At 41.3% G+C, this 13,027-nt stretch overlaps 1 protein-coding gene across 1 annotated transcript in view; it reads left to right on the plus strand.

Moving 5' to 3' along the window:
* Positions 1-13,027, plus strand: part of LRRC58 (leucine rich repeat containing 58) — a 41,916-nt gene that overhangs the window by 12,059 nt on the left and 16,830 nt on the right. The window contains exon 2 of the mRNA XM_077776754.1: positions 8,609-9,158. Within this exon, the coding sequence (XP_077632880.1) occupies positions 8,609-9,158 (550 nt within the window). The remainder of the gene's footprint in view (positions 1-8,608; positions 9,159-13,027) is intronic.

Raw genomic sequence — 13,027 nt, forward strand, 5'->3', positions numbered from 1 at the left:
TGACTAGTGAATGACATAACCATTGACTCAGAAAATATCTCCCTGTGGCAAATGTAGTAAAAAATTTGAAAGACATGTCTAAAACAATATAAAATTTAAAAGGCAACTTGCCAGCTTGTGGCTACTAGAGCTATAGTCAAAAGAGAGGTGGTGGGGAGTGGTAGAGACAGAGAAAGAGAGACTGTAGTCAAATATCATAAAGAAAAAGAGTTGTAGGAATGCAATATTCCTTTTCAACTTGGTAAAATTTCGTTATTTATTTCTAAGATATTTATTTCCAAGGCAAGTTTCATCATTAGGAAAGATATACATCTTAAAGCCTTCCCGATTCCCCAACCCCAGGAGATACAATCTTTGCTCCTCCCTACTTCCACCATATTTTGTACTTTTATATACTACTCATTTAATAAAGCATATTTTTAGTGATTCTAATAGTAATACAGATTCATTGTAAAAACATGTTTGAAAAAATAAAAAAGAACATTACAATCTCTTTTTAAGTCCATTACCCAGACAAGCACTATTAGCATTTTGGAATATTCTCTTTCAGTCTTTATATGTGTACTTTTTAAGAAAACTCAGTTTGTATATAGGGCTCAGGTTAATTTTCCTCATGACATTGTTTTGTGAGCATTTCTACATCACTAAAAATATTCTTCCAACCTGGTCTACTTTATTTTATAGTTATTTGTATGCATATCTCATCACCCCTACTGGACTCCCTTAGGGCAAGGCTAGGTCCTCTTTGTCTTCCATACATCCATGATGGTGTTCCAGATGTTGTAGGCACCTGTAAGTATTTTTAACAAATTAACAAAATTGTATCAGATGCAGTGTTACAAAGTTTTACTATACAACAAGAAAGAGAAAAAAAGGGAAAAAAAGAAATTTATATACTACTAAAGATGAGTATTAACTATATCAAAACAGACAACTCTAGCAGTGTATCCAGGTATTGCCTCTAGGGCTTGTACCCCTTTTACCTCATATTTACAGAAAAACTATGAGAAGTCTATGAACTAGCTCTATGCAGATGCTAGGTATAAGGGAACCAGATACAGTTGAGATGGAATCCTAAATACTTCAGTCACATTACCTTTCACCTGGCTCTCCAGTTCACAATCATAGCCAACAATTTCTCTAAATAGTCTCTTTATTGAAAGGGCTTACCTGTATGGCAGCTGGTGCCTCTGATCAACCAGCTGAGAAGAAAAGTGAGGAGGAGTTAGCATGTCTTTGAAGGGACAGTTGTGTGGCAGTCCCCAGGGAGAAGGCTCGGTGATACTGTTATTACCAAGCTGTTGCAGCAAAAGCTCAGTAAAGAACTCCATGAGACTTAATATTTCTAATAGCTGCATCTGTTGGCTAAAAAAGGAAGTGTTTGTAAGGCATTATGGTATAAGAGCGAAACCAAAAGAACACCATAATGTCCAATACTGGGGAATCATTCTGTGCTCATTTTTTTAAATCACATTTTTGAAAAATAATTAAATGACACAGACAGTGCTTATTATACGATTTTTAATAAAAAAAACCCCAATATATGTTTACACATATGCATGATTTTAACCTTTTGGGGGAAAAATGTGCATATAGAAAAAGAAGGAAATATGCCAGAATGTTAGTGGTTACTTCTGGATGGTGAGATTATGTGTGATTTTAGTTGTTTACATGACATATTTCTGAATTTTCTATAGTGATTTCATATTTATGTTATGATAAATATAACTCAAAAAAATAAGGAAATGGACAGACAAAACTTACATAATGTGGTACAGAGGGAGAAAGTTCAAGAGGTATCCCCTTTCTCTTAGGGATAAGTATGATTTGGATCTCCTGTTCAAAGCCTTTCCCATTAACCCCAAGTTCTATAGGGCCAGCTCTTTATTAGGGTACCTTTCTCCCATAGCACATGAATTACTGGGTCTGGGTCTGAACTGGGTTGGCCTCATCCCTACACTCATTACACAGCCCAAATAGACTATAAACTAGAGTTTGAAGGAACACTTTGTTGTAAGCAGCCTTGTTAGAACAAGGCCCAGAAGGTAAAGACAGGAATTGGAGTCCACCTGCTGGGGATGGGTGCCAGAAGCAGCTTCGCCCTAGATCCTTCACCCCACCTGACTATATATGAAGCACTTAGTTCCTCGCTTTGAATCTCCAGTTCCTCTCAGTTCCTCCAATCACTTTTAGTGGCTGAGTGAAGGAAACACTTACGAAGTTTCAAAATAAACTTACATTAACATGAACTGTTGACTGATGCTTTTTTTAGTTTAAGCTCCTATAACACCTAGCATAGGCTTTTATTTATATAATATGCTCAATAAAATAACTGTGAAATACAACATAATGGAATGAAATAATTGTGATCGGTTCATATCACTTCTCTAACTCGTGCTACAGGTATTGACATACACTTGACTTTCACTCTGATGCAGTGGAGGAACACCCTAGTGCTACCACAGTACTGAACCATGAAGAACACTTTGTACTCAGTTATAAGGTTCTTTCTACAGGTGCTACTTTCCACAGACTGCCCCAAGCCTGGCAGTCTTACCATGAGGCAATAAGGAAATGGGATATAGAGCTTCCAGAAAGAAAAGAATCAGAGATGGTCTCCTCACCTGGTATTCATACCTCTCCCACCATGATCTAGGCCAATTTATCATTTTAAGTTTTACTCTTCCTTTACACCATATCATAACAGCATACCTTAGATTTGGGGGGCAAAGCCACCGTTGTAAATATCTTCTCCCATTATTCTCCAAAGTGTGGCAATACTTGGCTATCATAACCATCAGCACAAAGCACATCAGCCAAAGCAGACTCTCCACCATTTCCCAGACATGGGCTGTAATTTGCTTCTTGTTTTTGTCATTCTTTCTCAAGAAATACCTTCTTCTTTTCCTTTCCTCCAATTCCATGTGCCTCATCCCATCTCTACCAAAATGCCATCCCATCTCTACCAAAATGCCATCATCCAATGAAAGCTTTCCTAATTGCAGCAGTGTGGAAAGGTGTCTTTACTCTGAATTTTCACAGTATTTGGTTATGCCTCTGTATGCCAGCTACCAAATGTTCCTTCCTATTTTATTTTATTTTTAAGTTTTTTAACATTTATTCATTTTTAAGAGATGGAGAGAGACAAAGCATGAGAGGGAGACACAGAATCCAAAGCAGGCTCCAGGCTCTGAGCTGTCAGCACAGAGCCGGATGCGGGGCTCAAACCCATGAACCATGAGATCATGACCTGAGCCGAAGTTGGATGCTTGACTGAGCCACCCCGGTGACCCTGTTCCTTCCTATTTTTGTAACTTTAGGTTTATAATAGTTTTACTGAGATAAATTTCACATACCATATAATTCATTTACTTAAACTGTATATAATTCAGTGGCTTTTAGTATATTCCTGAGCTGTACCTTATGTTTTCATGTTCTCATGTTTTCAAAATTTATCCATGTTGTAACATGTATCTGTACTTCATTGATTTTTATTGCCAAATAAAATGCCATTGTATGGAGAACCACATTTTATTTGTCAGTTTATCAGTTGATAGAATTTTTAGTTGTTTCCCCTTTTTAGCTATGATGGACAATGCTGCTATGAACATTGTGTACAACTTTTTGTGTGAACATGTTTTCAGTTCTCTTGGGTCTATACCTAGGAGTGGAATTGCTGGATTAAATGGGAGTTCATTTTTTTAACTTTTTTTTTTAATTTGTCCTTTTATATATATATTTTTTTTTCTAGGAGAGAGAGAGACAGCGTGAGCAGGGGAGGGTCAGAGAGAGAGGGAGTCACAGACTTAAACAGGCTCCAGGCTCTGAGCTGGCAGTCAGCATAGAGCCGGACGCGGGGCCCGAACCCACGAACTGCGAGATCATGACCTAAGCGAAAGTCGGACGCTTAACCGACTAAGCCACCCAGGCACCCCTCATTTTTTTGACTTTTGAGGAACTAACTACCAGGCTGGTTTCCAAAGTAACTGCACCATATTATATCTCACCAGCAGGGTAGGAGGGCTCCAATTTCTCTACATCCTCACCAGCACTCATTATTTTTTGGTTTTATCCCAATGGGTCTGAGTGGTATCTCTTTCTAGTTTTGATTTGCTTTTGTTAATGAGATGGAGCATCTTTTCATGTATTTACTGGCTATTTGTATATCTTCTTTGAAGAAATGTCCATCAGATCCTTTGCCCATTTTTAAACTGAATTATTTGTTTATTATAGGTTCATGTTTAATCTCTGTTACTATAAGCATCTTGAAGATAGAGATTGTATTTGGACAAAATCATAAACTTTGGAGTCATATTCCACTATTTGGTTATTCAGCCCCATCATAACTGTGTGAGTTGGCAAGTTACTTAATTTTACCACACCTCAATTTTCTTTTCTGTAAAATAGGGATAATAATACCTACATTATAGAATGAGTATGGGGATTAAATAAAATAATGATGACAGAGCCCCTAGGACAGTGCCTGGCATTTGAAAACAACCAATAAATGTTAGCCTTTATTTTTAGTTACCCCTATACATTTACAATGGATTGTTCACTGTTTTACACACAAGAGGTTCTCCATGAGTATTTGAGAATGAATAAACTGGGGGCTAGAAGTATTTTAACTTGTTTATGGTTGTTGCTATGACTAGCTATCCATGTAAAGGTAAAACAACCCAATTACAAAACATACGCTAAGCAAGTGCATAAAATTAAAAAGATACATAGCCACCCAGATTCCCAAAACAGTTGCCAAAATATCTCCCTAAATGAGAGAAAAACCTCTAACTGGAGGGATTTCAATGGGAGTAGTCATCAGGATGCTTTTATAGCTCTAATAAATGCTTAGCCAAAGACATCCAGATCCAAAAAATGTCACGTCATTATTTGAATCCTCAAAAAATTTCAATAAAGAAGACTGGTTTGGGGAAAGATCTTCGGGAAAACCTCTTAATATGTCAATTCTACAGCAAGAATACACTAAGGAAGAGAAAGAAACTGCTAATGATAACCAAACTGTAGACCCTAAATGACCAAACATGCTGCAGACTCACTCTGGGCCCCTGTAAATATAGAGGCCATTGTCTCCTCATGACGGATCTAAAGACTGCAGCTCCCTCTGCTTCCAATGCTGCCTTAAACTGGCTTTTTGAGATTCGGACTATATTTGGTAGGAAGATAACAGATGTTTAAACCATCCCAGGCCAAAGTGGATTAAGCCAAACTGAAACGGATTCAGCAATGGAGAGAATACAAAACCTTTCATGACAGGCTAAACAACTGACCTTCATCTGGTAACTAACAGAAGACATGGGATCAGGGGAGGAGGGAGAGATATGGATTGAAATAACGAAAGCAGTGTTTCAGAATGCCTATCTGAATCCAGAGGTAGCTGAATGAAGGTAGAAATCCATTTTAGGAGGCGTGATGTCTTGATATAACTAGAGGACAGAACAATAAGCATAAATTTTGGGAGTCAAGACTCAGGAGCAAGGAGAGTTCAGACCAACCTCTCAATTTTAAATCCTAGAACATGGCATGACCCTGGCAGAAAACCACAGTTTATGCAGTAAATTAGGCCATCATGAGTAAAGATTGTTCTCAACTTTCTCTTTACCTTGATCATGATAAAATAAGTGTGAGAGAATAATAGTTGTAACAATAACTACTATTACTATTAATACTAATGATAATAATAATTGCCACTACTCATGAAATATTTACTTTGAACTAGGTACTATGGTAAGCACTTAAGATTCATCCTTAGAATGACCCTATGAAACAATGTTCTTCACAATCAGATGGTAAAATCAAAGCTTAAAAAGTATTAAGTAACAAAATCAGGATTAAATGAAAGAAATCTGATTTCCAGAGAGGAGATCTGAAACTTGTATCTCATAAAAGCCAAAGCCCATGCTTTAACTGCATCAGTATGTTGCCTCCCAGCTAGTAAGGTTTATGAAAGGATCCTCCATTCAGCCTATTTCTTGGCTTTTCTGCAATCATTTGGGTAACAGGGCCATCTTAATCAGGTATGCCAAAACGTATCCATGCATTTATTTCATTTACTATTTACTGAGCACATACTATGTCTCAGTGTGGGGTGCCATGGTAAATAGAGTTCTTGCTCTCAGGAAACCTACAAAGGGTGGCCAAAGGAGGACGTTCTCTTCATTTGATCTCCCTTCTTTTTTCAATAAAAATCCTAATCAGGAGATCTATCCTGCAATATACTCACTTTTACCCAAGAGTAGCCTGATGGTTAAGTTTTAATACGTGGACAAATATGCCATGTACTCTCTCAGTTCCTTGAAATCCATATCCTTCCCCCTAGGTAATGCATTATGCTGTCTCCTTTTCCCCTCAAACTCTCCAGGGCCCCCACTGCATCTCTGGCATCTCCTTCATCTAGCCATAAGACAGAGCCCTTCATTGTGAAGGACAATAAGCCACCAATGCTCCCTCAACTCCCACAGGGTTTTTATAACTCTCCAGGCTGCCTGGATATTTTTAAGGTCCACTATAGTGTTGGGGGATGTTGCTTAGACCTATCTGGCTGCAAGGAAAAGAAACACACCATGGTAGTTGAGATAGGGCTTATTATAATGAGCAAGAAAGCGATTCTCACATTAAACATTTCTTTAAAACCTTCTTTTTAATGTTTATTTATTTTGGAGAGACAGAGCACAAGCAGGGGAGGAGAAGAGAGAGAGGGAGACACAGAATCTGAGCAGGCTCCAGACTCTGAGCTGTCATCACAGCGCCCTATGCAGGGCTCAAACCCACAAACTGCAAGATTATGACCTGAGCTGAAGCCAGATGCTTAACCAACAGAGCCACCCAGGCGCTCCTGTTTAAAACTTTCTATCAGGCATCTTCATTCTCTATTATTGAGGTTATCTTCATCTTTCCTCCTTCATTTTACTGATTTGTAATGTTAACTATTTCTGAATCACATTCAAATCATTTTTCTCATTTTATATGACATTCCTGTCACTTAATTTTTATCACAGACATGTACACATTTTTAAAAGCATAAAACTATATTATTTTAAGTAACTGCAATTTTCACATATGAGGGCCCTGCCAGTATGTGATCTTGATCCCAAGCAAGGTCTAATTTTTAAGAGGACCTTTTAGAAACAGGTTTCAAAAGCAGGGACATCATTGGTTTTAAAAACATTCAATCTCTGGTTTAAACTGTCCAAGTATATCCTCCCACTATACCTCCCACTATAACTCAACCAGAGTTACTATAACTCAGCCAGAAATGAAATTTTGGCAGCCAGTAAGAGGCATAAAGTTTCTCACATAAATGAGTGTCAAGAAAAAAGTTACTTTATTCCTTTAGGAGGAAAGCAAGTAAATGTCAGTGATTATATACTAATTTTATACAATTAGTAAAAAATTGCTAAATATTTTTCTCATTTCTACTCACGACTTTTCAAAATTATAAAAAGTAATTTCAGGGGCGCCTGGGTGGCTCAGTCCGTTAAGCGTACAACTTCGGCTCAGGTCATGATCTCACGGTTCTTGGGTTCGAGACCCCGTAGGGCTCTGTGCTGACAGCTAGCTCAGAGCCTGGAGCCTGTTTCAAGATTCTGTGTCTCCCTCTCTCTCTGACCCTCCCCCGCTCATGCTGTCTCTCTCTCTCTCTCTTTCTCTCTGAAATAAATAAAACATTAAAAAAAATTCTTTTAAGTAATTTCAGAAAAGACTGAGTTTAGGGCAAATATGTTAATTAGAAGTACTGAATTAAAGCCGGAGTCAGGATTTTGCCAGTTAATTGCAGTTTTTACCTGCAGTAAAATCTCAATGCGTAGTTCTTAAACTGATCAATTAATTTGAACTATCTCAAATTAACAAATCTCCTTGGCTCCCAAATTCATTTCCAGCCACTACAACTTAAACCAAAAGCCACAGAAAAGCTTCCATAGCTAAAATATAGAAACACCATTACTTGATATACCTTACTTTTTTCAAGGTTAAAAAAGAAATCAATCCTGTAGGGTAAGCAGGGCAAGTATTATCCATACTTTATGGATGGAGAAACGGAAATCAAACCCCTTGTCCAAGAACAAAGGCTTATTTAATAAGAGAACTCGAGGAAGGATCCAGGGGTTCTGATTTTCTACTCCAGTTGTCTTTGCATTTTGAAGTCGGCCTGGTTACTTCCGGGCCTTTAAATTCCTGGGATTGCTGTACTGAAGATGACTCATCACTAAATTCCTGTCTTCTCACTGAATCCTGCGGCGTAGAGGGCCCACTCCTAACCTGGGAACCAAGGGGGCGGTGCACCATGACGCGCGAACCCTCGAGGCCAAATAAGCAAACAGTCCTAGGGCTGTTTACCGAGGCAGTCCCTCACTCTGGGGAGAGGTCAATGAGACTTCAGGGACTCTAGACCCTCCGAGGTTCAAAGCACTAGCTACCAGCCATCCGGCCCTGCCCCCGCCCGCGCCCCAGCTACGCGCTACGCGCCAAGTGAAAAGCAGCCCAGCCCCCGAGCGGCGCGCGCACCCCGCCGCCTAGCGTCGCGTGACCCGACGGGGACGCGCGGGTTTAGCGCCTGCCCGCGCCACTTCCGACGCAGCCCTCGGTTCAGGTTCCGGGGCGCGGCGGAGCTCCCGGCCTGTGGGTCGCGCGCGGCGCCCTTCGGTTCCGGGGCCCCGCGCCCCGCGGCGGCCGCCATGGAGGAGGCCGGAGCGGCGGNGCCTCAACGTGTCCCCCGAGACGCTGGAGTTGGAGCTGGAGGCGCGGGGCGAGGAGCGGCGCGGCGCCCGGGAGGCGCTGCTCCGGCTGCTGCTGCCTCATAACCGTCTGGTGTCGCTGCCGCGGGCTCTGGGCAGCGGCTTTCCACACCTCCAGCTGCTGGACGTGAGCGGCAACGCGTTGACCGCGCTCGGGCCTGAGCTGCTAGCGCTGAGCGGCCTGCGCACGCTGCTGGCCAAGAACAACCGGCTCGGAGGGCCGGGTGCGCTGCCCAAGGGCCTGGCCCAGTCGCCGCTCTGCCGCAGCCTCCAGATGCTCAACCTCAGCGGGAACTGCTTCCAGGAGGTGCCCGCCTCGTTGCTGGAGCTGCGCGCGCTGCAGACCCTCAGCCTGGGCGGCAACCAGCTGCAGAGCATCCCGGTCGAGATCGAGAACTTGCAGAGGTGAGTGGGGCCGTGCCCCCAGAGTCGGGAAGCCTGGGGCGGTGTCCGGGAGTCCTGGAGTGCTAGGCCTGGTCTTGGCGCCGTACAGTTGTCACGTAACTGTCGTCTTCCAGGCTCGCCCCTTTAATCTTTGGCAGTGAGCACTGCCCAGCCATCTCAGCGAGTTGTACGTGAAAAAATAAGATCATAGTGTGTGACAGCGTTTGGAATTGTGTTTGCCCCAAGCCGATTTTCGAAGCACTTTTTCTTTTTTTCTTGGTTCCGGGGGAGTGATCCGAACTGAGTAGGTGCTCACACAAATGTAAATCTGAATGGATGCAGTGCCTCTGTACGTGAGCAATTCCCTTTGCCTGGAATGTTGCCTGCACCTGGCAGGCTCCTATTCATCCTTCAGAACCTATCTCCAGGGTTGTGTGTTTTCTTCTTTTACTGCTTCTTGAACAACAATTAGTTGACTAGGCTGTCCTTCCTCCTCTGTACCTCATTCATCCTGCCATTGCATTTATCTTACTGATTATAATTCCTTGTTCACAGGTCCGCCTCATGCACTACATTATTCAGTAAACAAATGTTGAATTAAATGGAAGGGGAAAGGGGCACCTGGGTGACTCAGTCGGTTAAGTGTCCAACTTCGGCTCTGGTCAGGATCTCACGGTTTGTGGGTTCGAGCCCCATGTCGAGCTCCGTGCTGACAGCTCAGCGCCTGGAGCCTACTTCAGTTCTGTGCCTCCCTCTCTCTTTGCTCTTTCCCCACTCATGCTCTGTTTCTCTCTGTCTCTCAAAAATAAGTAAACATTAAAAATTTTTAAAAAACTAAATGGAAGGAGGAAGCAGAGAAATAGGATAGCAAAAGTCTCCTAAAAGTGCTCTGCAGAGGTATGAGAAATAGAGCAAGAGCAAGTGTATTGTCCAAAGTGGAAAAAAGTATCTGTCATCTATAGAATATTTTCATATCCTTTATTGAGTTTCCTGAGATAACAGAGTATTAGAGCTAGAAAGGGTTAAATGTAGTGAAAAGAGCATTGGCATGAGAATAAAAACTCTTGTTGTCCCAGCCTTAGGTAGGTCACTTAACGTATCCTGACCACAGCTTCCTAATCTGCAAAATAAGGCATTTGGACAAGATATCCCTTCATTGACTCATCAACAGACATTTGTGAAGTACTTATCATGTATTAGGCACTGTCCTAGGTACTGGGGATACAATAATGAACATGATCTGATTCTCATGGAGCTAACACACTAACAGGAGACATTAAGCCACTAACTATAAACCTCATCATTTAGTTACAATTGATATAAGTTATATGAAGATAGATGGAGTGCCTTGAAATGAAATAACAGAGGGAGGTGACTTAGTTTGGTTCTTGAGCAAGTAATCTGAATTGAGCTTTTGAAGGAAGAATAAGAACTAACTCTGAGAGGTGGGATTGGATCAGTCCAGGTAAAAGAAACAGTCATGTAAAAGCCTGAAGGCAAGAGGGACTAAAGGCCAACATTTTGAAAGGAGGACATTGTACTAGAACATAGTGAGAAAGTGGCCAAAAGGCAAAGTGGCAAATAAGAACTTGGACCATTCCCAGGCCATGTTGGATATTCAGGCCAGGGTAAAGTTGGATTTTATTCTGAGTATGAGCAAGAGAGGTTTTTTGTTTTTTGGTTTTATTTAGTTTGTTTATTTATTTATTTATAGACAGAGCAAATGCAAGCAGGGGAGGGGCAGAGAGAGAGAGAATAGAGAATCCTAAGCAGGCTCTATGTTGTCAGCACAGAGCCCAGTATAGGGCTCAGTCCCACAACCCTGAGATCATGACCAGAGCCAAAATCAAGAGTCAGAAGCCCAACTGACCAAGCCACCCAGGTTTCCCCACATGAGAGAGTTTTAAACACATCTGTCTTGATGCTGTGCAGTAATGGAGTGGGGAGAGAGTGGAGAGATGAGAAGAGGCTTTGAGGGCTGGGTAGAAGGAGGTCATGCTAGGAGAATAGAGATGGTGGTCACTTACATGTGGATGATGCTAGGAGAGCTAGTAAGAAACAGAAAGGTTGGAAAGAGATTTATACATAAAATTGACGGTCCTTGGTTCCCTCCTAATTTTGAAGTTACATAATCCCAACCTTCTCATTTGAGTCTTCTTAATATACTAGAAAAAGCACAATTATTATTTCCATCACATTGGGGGGAAGGTAGGCAAAATTCATATTTATTGAGTACTTATAATGCTGTAGGCCCTGTAGTAGGGGCTCTAAATATGCTTTTTAATTCTTACCATGCTTCTATGAGATGAGAGGAAGAAACTGAGGCTCTGAGAGGTTAAGTTATAGGATCCCAAAGCCAGTAACTGGTGGAACTGGATTCGATCTCTGGGATCTCTGACTCCAAGCCCAAGAATTTTCCACAGTGACAGAGTGGGGCTAACACCTAATCCTTCTGACTTATGTTGCAAATGTAACCAGGAGGATTGGTCAGAGCTGTTTGCCTGGTTGACCTTGTTTTCTGGGCTAATAAACTGTGCTTTATGGTCATTGTACCTTTGACTCCAGTTGTGTGTAGGATCTTTCTTGTCAGTATTATCATTTTTCAGTTGAATGCTCCATTTCTCTTTACTGATAAGGATCAGTAAAGGTTTAGGCCATGCTCCAAATTTAAATTCTAGTTGAGTGTAGGCTTAAAGGGTCACATAGAAATATAGTCTTAGAAGTAGAAACAACCTGGGCAATGGCTTGATTATCCCTTTTTATAATTTTTTTGTTTTACATTTTACATTTATTTATTTATTTTGAGAGAGAGAGCGAGCGCTATGCGCACAAGTAGGGAAGGGGCAGAGAGAGAGAGGGAAAGGGATCGCAAGCAGGCTCCATGCTGCCAGTGCAGAGCCCCCATCCAGGGCTTGAACCCACAAAACCACGAGATCATGACCTGAGCCGAAACTGAAAGTCAGACACTCAACCAACTGAGCCACCCAAGCACCCTACTCCTTTTTATTTTATCAGATGAGGACAGTGAGATTTAGTATCGGTCACTTACTTGAAGCCAGTTAATGACAATGAGATTCATGTGGTTCATGTACCTTAAAATAAAGCCTGTGGTGATAGTATTTGCAAATGATTCAATATGAAGGTGCCACCTCAAGAAAACTACTTTCTTTATCCACATTTGTATGGTTCTTAACTTTCTTTCTTTTTAAAAAAATTTTTAAATGTTTATTTTTGAGAGACAGAGACAGCCTGAGTGGGTTGGGGCAGAGAGAGAGGAGGAGACACAGAATCCAAAGCAGGCTCCAGGCTCTGAGCTCTGAGCTGTCAGCACAGAGCCTGATGTGGGACTCAAACTCATGAGCCATGAGATCATGACCCGAGCCAAAGTTTGATGCTTAACTGACTGAGCCACCCAGGTGTCCCTGGTTCTTATCTGTGTTTCTCTTCCAGTTTTCTGCCTTTTTGTACAAAACTGTTTCACTATAATTCCATTTCCCTGTAACCAACCATAATGTAGGACTAATTTATATTTTTGTTATTCTTAATGTCATTTTCGTTTGGGTGGAGAAGTAAAACATTTTCTACTTGTACCTGTGGTTAAAGTTACTGGCACTAAGGGACACTTGTGTATTTTCTCAGTGGGTCATGGGCCCTTGCTTGAGAAAAGGCACCTATTTCAGTATCCCTAATGATTGGAGAACCAAAATACTTTCCAAGAAACAAATTTAAGGTTGGTTTGTTAATGCTAAACAGAAAGGAGAGGAAGAATTCCTCTATAAATTCTGTGAATGAGTTTTCTGTTTTCAATATTTGTCAAATACTAAAAAATAAAATTGTTCCAAGCCTTATGAACAGAAGTGCAGTGTTGACAAACACACACCACAAGAACT

This window comes from Crocuta crocuta, unplaced genomic scaffold (assembly GCF_008692635.1).
Source record: "Crocuta crocuta isolate KB4526 unplaced genomic scaffold, BGI_CrCroc_1.0 scaffold87, whole genome shotgun sequence".
Taxonomy (NCBI): Eukaryota; Metazoa; Chordata; class Mammalia; order Carnivora; family Hyaenidae; genus Crocuta; species Crocuta crocuta.